Genomic DNA, 14,856 nt, shown 5'->3' with positions numbered 1-14,856 from the left:
TCCTTCCTGCTGTCCCTGTGTCAGAGGCTCTGCTGAGGGACCATTTGTGACATTCCTACATCTCGGCTGATGGCTCCTGAGGCTCCTTAAGGATTTAGAGCTTGGTGCCACCTCCCAGCTTCCTGCAAGCAGACTCTGCAGAGCACACCTTTCCATCTAGAAAGAAGCCAAAGGTACAAAGGTACACACTTTGCTGTCACCTGGCCGGCACTGCAGCCTGTCAGACACAGCACACACCACTCTGAACACAAACTCACCTTGCCAAAGCCTGTCTTGGCCTCCCAAAACCACTGCTGCCTCAAACAACTTCCTGCTGGAAAGGACATGTGCTGCTTTTGGCTGGAATAAAGTTCATTTTCTTCACAGTATCCAGCATGGGGCAGTGTTTTGGATTTGTGCTGGAAGCAGTGCTGATAATGCAGGGATATTTTCCTTACTGCTGGGCAGAGCCTGCACAGAGCCAAGGCCTTTTCTGCCTCTCTCCCCACCCCAGCAGCGAGTGGGAGCACAAGAAGGTGGGAGGGGACACAGCCAGGACAGGTGACCCCAAGTTACCCCAGGGATATCCCAGAGCAGACAGTGCCATGCTGGGCATATAAAAGTGGTGGGAGGAGGAGGAAGGGGGGACATGCAGAACGAAGGTGTTTGCCTTCCCAAGTCACTGCTACGTGTGACAGAGCCCTGCTCTCCTGGGGATGGCTGAGCACCTGCCTGCCCAGGGGAAACAGGGAATGAATTCCTTTGTTTCCATCTATGGCTTTTTCTTTCCCTATTAAACTGTCTATATCTCAACACATGTATTTTTCTCTTTCACCCTTCCAATTCTCTCCTCCATCCCACTAGTGGGGGAGTGAGCAAGTGGGGGGCTGTGTGGGGCGTGGCTGCCAGCTGGGATCAAACCATGACAGCAAGTCACCTCCTTGCTGTATGATTTCAGTGTCTTTGCATGGTTGCTGGGGGTAAAAAAACATCCCAAACTCAGCCATTGGCAAAGAAAGCATGAAGTTTTCTTCCAACACTATTGATTTTCCTCCTGGTATTCTGGAAATGAGAAGCCTCGTGAAGGGGTCAAGGAAGACTCAACATCTAACACCAGGTTTTACAGCAGATATTAAATATACACTCCCAACTGTGACTCTTGTCCTTAGCTAATCAAAATAAAACTCTTCCAACAAAAAGGGTGACTTACAGTGAGGTAGAAACACAATAGACTCAGAAAATAATTATGCTTCCCAATTCATCCCAGAAATGTAGGCAAATATTTAAAACTTACTGTAAAAATAGGGTTCCTGCTTATTTTACAGGGTAAACAGTGCTGGAAACAGGACTGTGAGGTTTACATTTTATACCTTCAACAATAGTGTCTGCATACATGCAGGGAACAAGGAAAGAACTGCCCCTTAGCTCAAACATCCAGACCCACAGCACAGACATAATCAAAAAGGACATAATCTTTATTTTAAACATAAAAAGAAACATTTTACACGGCATTGTTAGAACTATTCGGTACCTGCATTCCAGAATTGTGCCCAAAACTTTATTTTATAATTTTGAAATTAAAACAAAAGAAAGAAAATATCTTGCCCTTCTGCTGTATGATGTTCAAGGTTGCCCTGGATCGAAATTCCAAGTGCCTGGAGGAATTTACCAGCTTAACCAGGAGACATGGCAATGCAAACAGAGGAAGATCAATGTGAGCCCTTAGGATACTTTGACAATACCACAGGTTGCAGCAGGGAGGATATGGATGCTTGTACTGCACCACAGGCAGCTTACTCTTCTGATACTCTGCAGGTTTAATACACAACCAGATGCACACACACCTCCACTCACACAAACCCTGGTCACACACAAAATAATAATAATAATAATAACAATAAAAAACATGAAAAGTGACCTAGATTTTTTTTTTCCCTTAGAGAGAAGATTCACACTCTATTTTTAAAAAAGGGGATAATACAAAATTGGCACAAGTAGAAGGAAACCTGGGGGCTAGGTCTAGCCCATCAGCTTCTAGCCTTCCAACTACAGCAAATACAGGGTGGGATGGGATGCAGCGTTGCCTTCCAAGGGGCTGTCAGCAGTACAAGCTAGTGGCAAAGCTTCCTTCACTTGGAGTGACAAAGTTGGTTTTTATGGGCTGTGGAGGAAGGTCAGCATTAGCTAAGGACACGGGGACCTTTCACTAGAGAAGAAGGGAGCCCTGACCAAAATAACCCTGAGTTTTTTTCCAGCAGGGAGGAAGTGTGCTATATTGTGTGTTTGGGAAGAGCTGGCTCATCCATTCCCTAATTATTGCCCTGCTCATCCATTCCCTAATTATTGCATTATGGTCACGATCCTCTCCCCTTAAAACTTAACCAAGGGCATAGATAGACAAGGAGTCAGTCTGCCAGGACAAAAAGTGACTGATGCTGTGCTTAGAACTTCACCACCACTTCCACCCCTCCCAAGATGCCCCAATGCCACAACCTTCTGAGAAGAAAGCAGATGTTAATGCAGGAAAGAATCTGCTAGATCAGCCAGCATCCCAAACATCAGAATAGTGTTTCATAACATCCCAGGAAAAAGCAAGATTTCACGACAATAGAGACAGGAGAGGAAGAAAAATTCTTGCTGTCAAAGTAGTATCTGAGTGAATCCTTTCCTCAACTCCCTTCCTTTGGAAAGCATTGCTACAGATTTCTGGGCTTTCACAGTGGAAGCTGGAGACTGCTTCTGCCCTGTTCTTTAGGAAAGGCAGCTAAGTCTGCCTGCAACAGAGGTCTTTTCAGAGCTCTTCCAGAAAGAAAAACATCAGGCCAGAAAGAAAACTTGCTATGTACCTTCAGGACAAAGTCTTTCAGAGGTCCATAGGTCTGGGGGTCCCAGTTTTGGAATACTACATGAAATGTCTTAAATAACAACTTGCAAGCCCCAACTCTGCAAATTAAGGCCATTTTGAAGATGTTTCATACTCATCTATCAAAAATCCCTGGACACCTCTAAGCATACAGATGTATGTTCACACACAGGACACAGAGCAGCCTTCTGGAAAATCCCTTCACATCAGCCTCAGAACAAAGGTCACAAAGCAAGACAGAAAAAAACAATCCACACTAAGAAAACTTAGCACAAAAAGCCTTCATAGGCCAGATACCAGACCTGCAGCTCCCCTGGAATATGCAGTAGGATGAGCTATTAGAGAAGCAGATTGTCTAGGACATAACTAATGTCTAATCAGGCAACAGCACACCACAGCCACTACCTTCCATGGATGCTCTTCTTTACCATCTTTTAAAAGCCATGGTAAGGATTGAGCCCTGGCCTCACCTCTGCATTTCTCACCCTTCTTGATGCAAGCCAAACCACGGCTGTGACATCAGACTGTGGTGAAGTCCTACTTCCTCGTTGGTTTGTACACAGTATCCTTATTCTGACCCTTATTGCTTAGAACACCAGCCGTGCTGGGAAGACAGAACTGCCTGGCAAAGATGCTGCTCCCTCTCAGGAGCCAGGTCAGTGTATTTGGAAGACCAAAGCAGGAGTTCCATACTATAGCACCGAGGCATAGGTCTCAAGCCCAGGGGGAAAGCCCTGCTGAAAGGCTCATGCTCAAGACCAGGGCCCTTGGAGCCTGAAGGATTCTTGCTGCCCTCTTGGGCTTGCTCTTATTCCTATCCTGAGCTGCACTGCAGCTACTGCAGATCTCAGATTCTGCTCACAGGTTTGAAGGTTACCAGTGAGTGACTGGCAGAAGCAGCACTGAAGTCTGGTCTGTGCATTTGGTAATACATAGTTTATGAGTCTCTAAACATGATCAGTTGGCCAACTGCAGATGAAGACCCCTATTTTCATAGGTCACACCATCACCTGGGGAGCAAGGTCTCCAACCTCCCTGCTGAGGCCAGCAGAAGGCTGAGCCTTGTCCCTAGATACCACGTGCCCCCCTGCCACAAGCAGAACAGGGTCTCAGGCACGATGTGAGCAGCTGTAGTGGGGAGAAGAGAAGGTGGAAGGGTGTGGGAGAAGGTGGCCATAGGCAGACATCCATCAAATGCTTGTCTGAGAATCAACTCTTCAAGTTAGTTCCTACTCACCATAGCTAAGAGATTTGAGCACTGAAAATAAAAGGTTTAAAAAAAGTGCTTCAAAGACCTCCACCAGGCAAGGTACGTGTCAGGATTAACTGCAATCTCTTGGAAAGCCAGGGAAGAGAAGGCATGCTGACAACCATAAAACAATTCTTTGCTGGAACAGCCTCGTGATGGCTCCAGTACAGGAACCTTCCCCAGCCTTCAACCCAACACAGAGAAGTCTCTGAGATACCAAGGTGGAAAGAGAAAGGGAACAGGATGGTGTGATGGGGACAGAGGGGAAAGGTAGATTGGTTAATACAGTGAAAGTCTAACACTTACCAGCCTCTTTCCCATTCATCATCCTGCCCACCTTGCCTTCATACAGGGACATCTTTCCAAAACCACAAGGGGGGGGAAAAAACCAATGAACCAACAAACAAAACATTAATGAATTTTGTCACAGGGCCCTGCTGAAAGAAGGCTCAACAGTTTGCACATTAGAAGGACATGATCCCTATGCAGAAAGTGCTGCTGGAAAAGGAGAACTCCCAAGTTGCTAAATATGGCCTGATTGTTCTCAGGACATGATGTGTAACAAGGAGAAGCAGAGGTCCAGGCTGAAACCAGAGAGCAAACGCACTGTCTTGTCTGGGCCTGTGAGCAAGTGTCTCAGCACAGTCCAGGAGCCCTGTGAGTCTCTCCTGAAATGCAGTGTGCCCAGCTTGGTGCTCAGTCCATCTCCATCGACATGAGCCGGCGCCGCTCGCGCCGCGTTTCCTGCACCTCCTTCTTGCAGCACCAGCGGGAGCTGCAGTAGCCAATAAGGCAGGATAGGAGTCCAATGGCCGTGGCCAGGCCGACGCCGATCAGCAGGGGGTACTTGAAAGCATTCAGAACTGAAAAAGGAAGGCAGAGCCATTAGATATCGCTGAGAAACTCAGACATCCCCTTTATTTCTGCTTGACTGAAAAAGGAGAGAATTCCACATTATTCAGTCAGGGACAGATTAATTATTTCAGAAAGAAATTATGCTAATTTTCCTTCTTGATTTTCATCTTCCCAGGTTTGAAAAATTGGTCTTTTAGTCTCTCCCTTTGCTCTTCACCCTAATTCTTCCTCTATAATTTCAAAGCCTTGAAGAGGCTGGAAGCACCAGAAGAGCCCTGGAGTGAGATAGCAAAGTAGAGTTTATTTCAAAAATTATCCTCTCACGCATTTCTCCAAACAAAATATTGGATTGTTTCCCCATCAGAGGAAGAGTGTGGCTGCATTCTTTGTAATTTCCAAAAAGCAAGGAGTGGACTCCTTTGTGCTTTGAATTATTAGAATTACTATATATTTACCCTATCTAATCAACCTTCAAAGCTGGTGCCTAAACAAAAAAAAAAAAAAAAGATTTTGAAGTACCTACTGCTCAGTTAAAAGGCAGTAAGAACTGAAAGGAGTTTGGAAAGTACAGTTATAATAGTTATCAGCACAGTGGGAAGAACAAAAGCTTCTTGTTCATTTCAAGTTCATGGAACTTCCAAAAATGACCTCTCCTAGAAATATCAAGAAAGCAACTAGTTCAAAACCCCTCCTGTATTCATTTTACTCCTTAGCTGAATTCTGAATGCAGTATCTAGTGTGCAACTTCCTGCTCATAAAGTCTAGCAACACTTGCAACTCTGGGTGGAAAGCAGACAAGGCATAAAGTGCAGGGAGCAACATGTCTTGTCATCAGAGAGGGAGGAAAGAGGCAGAGCTCTGATTTTTCTCTTCTCAGCTTTGACACTAACCACAATGTGACTAATTCACACAGCCCATCTGCAAACCAAGGCTTCCTCCAGCAGGCAGCAGAAGGGTTAACACTTGCAGAGAATGATGTGCCCTTGAGTAGAAGATGCCTCAGCTATGGAAAACATCACCAAGAGGTGATCAGGAAAGAAAATGCTCCAGTCTTGTATCTATCAACTGTTTAGGCAGAACAGATTCTTCTCCTCTAAAGAATCTTGAATCAGAAATTGCTAACCATAAAAAAAAAAAAGACAAAATCTAATGAGGCACCTTTAAAAGCAGTTATGGGGAATGTTTGCCACAAAAGGACACAATAAGGTGTTAAAACCTAAATGTTTCAGTGTCTCACCATCCATTTTCACAGAGAGGAAGATGGGTTTGGCTCTGATGTCGGGCTCCCGCTGCCACACGCCCGTGGCAGACCGCACCCAGGGGGTCACCAGGCAGTAGTGGTTCCCGAAGTCGTGGTCCTCGCAGCCGTGCACGCGCAGCCGGAATTCCAGAGGGCTGATCCTCTCCAGGCTCAGCTCGCTGCTCCCGTTCCTCCTGCCCTGGGTCACAATCCCCCTCCTGTCCAGAGAGGCCAGCAAGATGGGCTCTCTGTCCAGGGCAAAGGAGCGCACGGCAAACCAGGAGACATCAAAGGACATGTCGTCTGTGTGTGGGGACAAAGAAGAGTTCAGATGTGCTGGTGAGCCCTGAAAAGCATCCACAGTGCCATTTCTCAGCAGAAAGGTTAATTTGTAAGCAGCACGGCCAGCACTGGTCTGACAGCAGAGGGGGGGGAAAAAAAAAAAGAAAACAGAAAGAAAAAGAGACAGTCCCCTGAACATGTCCTTTCTAGGAAGATTCAAGCAGTGAACTGCAATGAAATGCATTGACAGGAAGAATGGAGTTGTACAGAAAGGGTGACTTACCACAGGGATGACACTAAAGTGATTTCTTGCCTTTCTGCCTGCTATTCTGATATTTGTATTAAACTCTGATCTAAGTTTTTACCAAGCAGGCTTAGTATCATAAGAAGTTCTACAGTTATACTGCATCTATAGTGAAAGGGAATGGGAGTGCTAGATATTTGCTAGCAGAGAGTGATTTGCAGTCACTGTCTTCATGAGGGCCTTACACAAGCACTCAAGATCAGAAGGCTCTATCCTGAAGGCCCCTTCCTTACATTTAGATTTTGCCTAAATGAATACATATTCTGCACAGTGCACAAAAAATTATCTGCAACAGTACAAAACATTCAGGAGCAAAGCCTGACCGTGCTGCTTTTATACACTTTTCCCAGAGTTGTGGGTTACTGAGACACATCAGACATGATGCCTTGTGCAAGTTTCACCACCCAAAGACACAGTCTATATATGGATTTGCAGGAACTTACACTTTTGACACAGCTGACCCGCAGTCAGAGTCCATCAGCACACCCAGCTCGCTGTGTGTTCATGCAAGGTCCTATTGATCTCATTAGCAAATCTCAGTCCTAAGCCTATTAGGCAGATGTAGCTGAGTATCTACTTTCAAAATCACCACTATTCTTTGCTATCATGAGCCCAGCAGCACCTGTCAGAGTCTGAAACCTGGCATGACCCACAGCACGGGCAGGAAAGCCTGCTCACTTGTTTCCTCACAGGTCCTCCTCCCTGGCACATCAGCAAACCCACGGACACAAAGTGGAAACAGAAGTTACTATTTCTGTCCTGAGTTTGGAGTACTGATACAGTGTGTGCACACCTAAGGCAGTCCCAGTGATTCTTGGCAATGTATCAAACCTCCATTTTCTAGTATTGAGAGCTCTGAAAAATACAGCACCAGCAATCTGAAATTTGAAACTGATCTTTTGGCTAAATGAGTTTTTTTTTCTCTTAAACTTTTACATTTGACCTTCCGGCTAATGGAAGCCCTAAGCCTGCTGTTGTACTGAAATTGTTTACAGATCTAAGTGAAGATGATTTTTAAGTCTATCAGGCAAGCTAGCACTTTGAAAAAGAAGGGAACTTCCCTATTTTAAAGTAAAAGGAAGAAAAGGGACAGTCTCAGCTCTTTTACCTAAAGTATATTATCAGCTGGTCATGTGGGACATTCCTCCTTACTGCAGAAAAAAAGCCAAACAAACCAGTGTTTGAGGTATAATTAATTCCTTCCTAAGGTGCACTGGTTTTACACATACCTACAGAAACAAAACAAAAATATGAGAAAGCACATGTTCCTAGGAGAGACAGTGTCTGACCAAACTGTTTTGGGACACCAGCCAGTTTCCTGCCCTGCCTGCCCCAGCCTGGTGCTCTGAATGCACAGAACCTCGGGAGAGCACCTGGCCTGCTCTGCAGCCCTGCAGCAAGTGTCCCAGCCCTACATGGGGTACAGCATAGGTCACACGGACCAGCAGCCCTCAGAGCAATCCCTCTTGCCTCTCATCCTGCAAATGCTACTGGGAGTTACTTGGCAAAGCACTTGGACCACTTCCCTTGAAACCAAAGTTAATAAAAATTACCATAAACACATGTTCAGTCAAAGAGACCAAACTTTGACCTCTGCTTTGTGCACTCATCCAAATGTCTATGGGACACAGGGCCTCTGCTGGAGAGAGCTCTGTTTATAGAAACCACTCTTCATCCCTGCTGTCTGTTTATGCCAAATATAGTAATAGCACTGGTCCACAGGCAGCACGTTGGGAATGACCAATTCCTTCCAAAGATCCAAGACTGACACTTGCTTTTGTGTTTCCAGGTGCTGTAGGAGCATATGGACACCTTTCAGGCTAAGTGAAATTATACTTAACACACCACTGACCTTCTTCAAACAATAAATTTAGATATTAAAAGATAATAATAATAATCTAATCTTCAGATCCTCAGGCAGCTTTGAAGAATTCCTCCTTTGGCATCTCAGATAATTTGAGGTTCCTGTCCCTTCACATGAGTACAGGCACTTGCTGTCATTTTGAAATATTTGAATCTATCTTCTGTAATTACAACGTGGGACAACATTATTATGCCAACATATTTTATTAGCCAGTATACAGTTTGCAATTAGTGACTCACTACAGACAGTCAGAGGGAGGCTTTGGCTCTGAGCACTCTGTCACTATCCTCCTTGAAATAGCTTAATACAGCAAAGTCATCTGATTCATTTCTCTCTATCTCTGGCTTTCATGCAATAAAAACACAGACAAATATAGCAAAGCCAGGACATAAATCAGGTGCTCTCTAAATATCAGAGATGAACATACCTAGCAGCTCCCAAGTGCTAATAAATATGTAGATTCACTGACATAAAACAGGTCACACACTAGGCATCTGCCTCATTCCACACACCTTGCATCGATGTTGACGAGCCACTCTCAATTTTTGACCCAAATGTACAAAAACTCCATTTCAAGAACCACGCTCCCACTCAACAAAGGTTTCTTTTCCTGGCTCTGTCTGTGCCATAGTTAGTAGTGTGGAACACCTGGCCAAGGTGCCCCACAGTGAAGCGTCACATCCCAGTGCCCACAAGGGCATCAAGGACCTCAGTGCCACCAGGACATGCACCCTCTAAAGGAACAGAGAGCACTGGGAGCTGCCCTTGAGAGCTCTGGGAGCAGAGTTAGCAGGGCTGCTGTGCTTCCTCCCCTCCTCAGCCAGTGAGGATCATCAACATGTAAAGCACATCTTTAGGCACATTTCGATTTGACACACAGGGCTAAGCTGTCTGGGTCTTAGCTACTTCCCTGACCAATCACCCCTCAAAAGAGGGAATCCTATTTCTAGACCAGCTTCTTAGGAACCATACACTTCCACTGCTTAGAATGGAGCTCTCTCAGCATCCTGTTACAGTGTTGAATCACAATTTTGAGACCCTTTTTGTTTACTACATTTAAATGAGGTTGAATAGGGCTTCCTAGAGAGCTGAGCAAACCACTTCAAGCCATATAAGGGGTAAACAAGCTGGTTTTGTTAAATTCTCCAGAGTGCCCATTGGGTCTGGCTGGAGCAGATAAAAAAACCCCACATCTCCTTTCAGACACAGTAAGTAATACTTTTAAATCCCTAAGCACACAGCCCAAGAATGGGTGATCTGGGAAGTCTAGAGAGATCATTTGTGAAAATGTGTATTCAACAGAAGTATCAGAAGCAGCTTTTATATCTTCAGGGCACAGAAGAACTACTATTCCCCACTGACACACACACATATTCCCCTCGTACCAATTCAAAACACCAACCACAGCTGCCAAAGCAAAGGAGCACTTCTTTAGAGGAGCAGTTGCTGCCATGTACTGGGCTTAGTAACACACACTCGATTTCAGCAGAGTCTCAAAGAAGCAGAGGAAATTAAAGCATGTAGCAGTCACGCCAAAACCTTTTCTACCCTTTGAAAATTTCCCACAGGGTGGATACACACAAACACACACTGAAAGCATTGTGAGCTGCCTCCACCAGAAAAAGGTTCAAACCATAAGTGATGCCTCTAGAATAAAAAATAAAAAAAAGGATCAATCTAACTAACAAATGGCACTGACAAACATAACCGGTCATTTAGCTTTTCTTCAGCTCCTTGGAAGTACTTTATTTTTCTAACTGTGCATACAGAGAGGGAGAAGAGGTGGCCCCTGACACCAATGTACCACAGGAGGCATATATACTAATGCACATGCAAAGTTGAGTGTCTATGTGCACAAGAGCAGAGCTGGCTGGCATACCAAATACATCCAAAGGATGTGCATCTAACAGGATATCTTAGGAAACATCCTGCTCCTCCTCTGCTCACAGGGGATCCCACACCACAGCCCTGCAGCAGGTCTGACACAAGAAGCAGAGATGGCCTTGAAAGCCGCCACACCCCTCAGAAGGGAGTCAAATGCATTTGCTCTTTTCTCCTTTCTCATCACATTCCCAAATGGAATGACCATGTCTGTACTGCAGTCATCTGTTTTCTTCCAGAAGATGCTGATAACTCTTGCCTTGTTTCTCTAAATGCCAGGTGTGGGCTTTCCCTAACAGCATGCCTCATGTCCCCAGTGGGATGAGACAGCCCTGTATTTTCACAGTCTGTCTAACATTTGGCACTAATTTAAAAAGCAAGTCCTCCATTCCAATTGTGAATTAAATTGTGATACTGACACAGCATAAAGACAGATCAGAAATGGGACACAGAGGAATAAGGCTACCAGTAAAGAACTACATGTTTGCTACCATACAAGCCCTCAATCCCTTTCTCTAACCTGCTCCATTAGCCCCCTCCAGCTCCCAAGGCCAGGAAGGGAGATGGATGAGGAAAGTCTGCACACCCTGCATTAATTCCAGCTGTTCCCTACAGTTCTTCTGCCAGTCTCATCCAGAGGACCAGCAAGGACCGTGTTTCATCACACAGCATGACTGGTTAGGCCCCAAATCCTGCTCATCCTGCAACTGGAGGCTCAGAGCATGGACTGAAAAGTCCCCTCAAAGCCTGCCACAATGCCACATTTTACTCCACTCTAGGTTTACTCGTCTGGGCCTCATCTGCCCCATTACAGATTGAAAAAGAAAGAAACCAAACAAACCACTGACATGAAAGAAACAAGATAAAAAACCACCACAGAGGTCTGCCATGTCCAAGATGACATTACCCAGCTATGGAACAGATTACAGTGCTGACATTTAAGACTCTGCTCTGGTTGCCCATGACTGCTGGAAACAGCATCATCTCCAGCTCCAGGGATCATCTATCAATTCAACAGACACCCACAAACCCTTGTGAAGTTGCCAAGTTAAAACTTAACTGTGCTGCTACGAGCAGCTCCCTAAAAGGCAACACCTTTTTCCTTCAACCTTTTTGATTATCCTTATACTGTCCGTGTTCCTCCCAATCTCAAGGTACCAAAAACACATAAAACCATCCCAAACCCAACTGTGAAGCTCTGACAGGAGAGCCCCACTGCTACTAAGTGGCCTCTTTTCACAGCATGGCTGAGGCTGGAAGGGACCACTGGAGGTCATCTGGTCCAACCTCCCTGCTCAGGAGTTATCCTGGAGCACATGACACGGGATTCTGTCCTGAGGGCTTTTGAATCTCTCCAGAGAAGGAGCCTCCACAACATCTCTGGGCACCCTGTTCCAGTGTGTGGTCACCCTCACAGTAAAGAAGCTCCTCCTCATATTCAGGTGGAACTTGTTGTGTTCCAGTTTTCAAGTTTTTAGTGAGTCAGGGATGCTGAGGCCTCTTTCACAAGGCTACGCTGAGCTCATTTAGGCTGTCGAGCACCAGCAGAAGCAGCAGCTGCTCCCTGTCAGCAATTATTGCTTTGGAAAGGAAGGCAGCTGCTCTGAGTACTGCCTCACAACAATACCTCTAAGAGCTTGAGCACACCTCAACGTGCAAGAGGCTTCCTGCTGAGCAGAAGCCACAGGACAGGCTGAGGTAGATGCACAGGCACACGCTGCTGCTTGCTGTGCCCAATATCCCAGGCTGTGAGTCTTTTGACAGCAATAAAGTTTACTCAGCTTTTCTTCCCTACCAAGCATTTCAATAATACAATCTACAGACTTCTATCATTTTTTCACAGGCAGCACACGACTGTAATCTGGCAAATTGCTTCCCTGCCACGCTCAGATTTAATGTAGAACAGACATCTTGTAATTTCAAAGTGATGGGCCTTTACTAAGCCTGGTACCTCATCTCATCAGCCACTACATCATAAGTAATATTTTCTGCACAGCACCTCTTTTGTAGTGGTTTATGTGTAGGCTTTTAAGTTTGGCATAAATCATGATAACTTTATATTTAGATATATTCACATATATTTATATTTACATATATATTAGTAGTTTTATTTTAAAGAGATGCTTATATCCATATACATAATGACTCAACTGACTCCAAACCCAAATTCTGGGTATAAGAAAGAGAGCTACTCTCACAGCATTTTGATGAAAAGCAGCTCAGACAATGCTTGGCAAGCAGCTAGGTTTTGAGCAATTCTCTGAACTTTTCAGCTCTCCATAAAAATTTGCTTTTGTGTCTGCTACTCTTCCCACAGGAACTAGGTACTGTATTTCTTTCTTCCACATAAAAAAAGGATGCTCAACTCTGAAGGCAATGAACATTCATTTTGGCATTTAGGCTGCAGCAGTCAATTATTATGATTTTTAGATTTACCTTAAGCCTTAAATTCACTCTGAAGTGAGAAGCTGACTGGCCAGGAGTCTAAGATTTCTTTACAGATGACCATTTTCTTCTAAATGGTTTAGCCAATGGAACTCCTTTCCATTTAAAGGGAATAGGAATAGTTTTCATGGCCCATCTGATGGTTGTAGGTTGAGATTACCTGCAATGGGGTCAGTTGGTGGGGACAGCAGAGGGGGATTTGATGGTTAAGAACATTTTTTCCCTCTCCCCTCAGGAGGGGAAAAAAACACTTGCTTTAAATTGAGCTGTGTAAAAGCAAGCATACTGTCCTGCTTTTATCTAGTTCTACAGAACTGTTGGTTCTCAGCTCTCCAGCCTCACTCCAAGGACATAGGGCTGTCACTTCTGAAGGCAAATGAGTTACGGGTGAAATAATTTTGCTGAAATACCTGTCTCGAGTGGCATTCCTTCCATTGTGACGATGCACAGCAAATCTGCCACCTCACCCTGGTAAATCGTTGGGCTGTCAGAGTGCACCGAGACATTGAACACAGGACCTAGAAAAGAGTAACCACAAGTATTCATGCAATTATTCATGACAAGCTTTACTTCACTGTCCAACACCTTTCTTGCACATTTTTGAAGTATCCTCCCCTAGTTTGTGGAGACAGAGCTCTGAAGTAGGGACAAGCAGCCATTAAAGTTTGTTGTAAAATACTTTTTCATTTTTAGCCATTTAATTCTGTACTAAGACAAAATACCTAAACCATCAGACCTTTCACCCAACACAGAGGCTGCTGCCCAAATCTGCCTTCTGCTCTCCAGCACAAAAGCAGCTGGTCTTCCACTAGTGACTCCTTTAAGAGCATGGGAGTTCAGATCTTCAGGCTAATCCAGAATGGATCTTTTTGTTGAGGCTGTCAATAAGAATTCAAGTTAAAGCAAAACAGTATCTTAACAATACCAATGGTTCTACACTGGAACAGACAATACAAGAAGTGCATCTGATAATACTTTTCTGTGGGTTTTCCTTCAGGCTCTGCCACAGATAGCTTCTTCTGAAGATGTCTCAAAGCCCAAGGGTACAGTAACTCCTTCAGCTGCAAAGTGGTGACGATATCAATGAAAACCATTAGGCTGTTTTGAAATACTCAGATACCATTGCAACACTGTGATGTTTTAAAAGACTTCTGACATACATAGGTTAAAATCCCCAAAACTTCTCCAAATTTTGACAACAGCTGCATCTTCTAGTGCAAAAGTAACAAAATCACAACTCCTCAGATATGCCAGCACTGTTAATGCTCTCTATTTCACAGGGCAGAAACTGAAGAATGTAACAAAATACCTCTGTGACTTCTCTTACTAACCAAGGAGTGAACAGAAGGAAAGCTGATCCCAACAGTGACCCCCAGGATGACTTTGGGGGACAGAGCCAGGGAAGCAAAGAAGAAACTTGGGACTCAGTTTAAGAAGTAACCCTTTTGACACTCCCTAGACTGCCATGATTACCTGGCTCACCTACTTCTGGCACAGCAGCAGCAACAACAAGCAGAGAGGGTGGCTTGGGAGGAAAGAAAAAGCTGTTTATTTCCTCTCCTCCACTCTTAGCTGCTACTCTTTTAGTACAAGAACCCTAAATTTCAAATCCACTGAAGATCAGTGGCAAACAATGCTTTTAATGAAGAACACTTCAGGAAATCATCCAAAACAACCACTTGTGCCTTGCCCTCTCAACATGTTTCTACACTGATAGCTCACCACATGGCACAGACAACATGATTCCCAAACTGAGGTTCTGGAAAGAAACTTGGATGTATCATGAAGCTAGAGCTATAATTTTTGGTGCAACTTTTCTAGACTACAAGGGCCTGGCTTGTTTTGGTCAACAGAAAACACACAGCACACTAAGAAATTAATTCCAACTACAGTG

The 14,856-nt window shown here is 44.6% G+C and overlaps 1 protein-coding gene across 1 annotated transcript in view; it reads right to left on the bottom strand.

Moving 5' to 3' along the window:
- Positions 1–4,630: 4,630 nt before the first annotated feature.
- Positions 4,631–14,856, bottom strand: part of PTGFRN (prostaglandin F2 receptor inhibitor) — a 66,802-nt gene continuing 56,576 nt past the window's right edge. The window contains 3 exon segments of the mRNA XM_066567619.1: positions 4,631–4,954; positions 6,184–6,489; positions 13,373–13,480. Coding sequence (XP_066423716.1) covers positions 4,788–4,954; positions 6,184–6,489; positions 13,373–13,480 — 581 coding nt within the window. The 3' untranslated portion in view covers positions 4,631–4,787.

The sequence above is a fragment of the Molothrus aeneus genome, chromosome 2 (assembly GCF_037042795.1).
Source record: "Molothrus aeneus isolate 106 chromosome 2, BPBGC_Maene_1.0, whole genome shotgun sequence".
In the NCBI taxonomy this organism is placed as follows: domain Eukaryota; kingdom Metazoa; phylum Chordata; class Aves; order Passeriformes; family Icteridae; genus Molothrus; species Molothrus aeneus.
The sequence above is the reverse complement of the archived record's forward strand: the minus strand, read 5'-3'. Positions and strand labels throughout refer to the sequence as shown.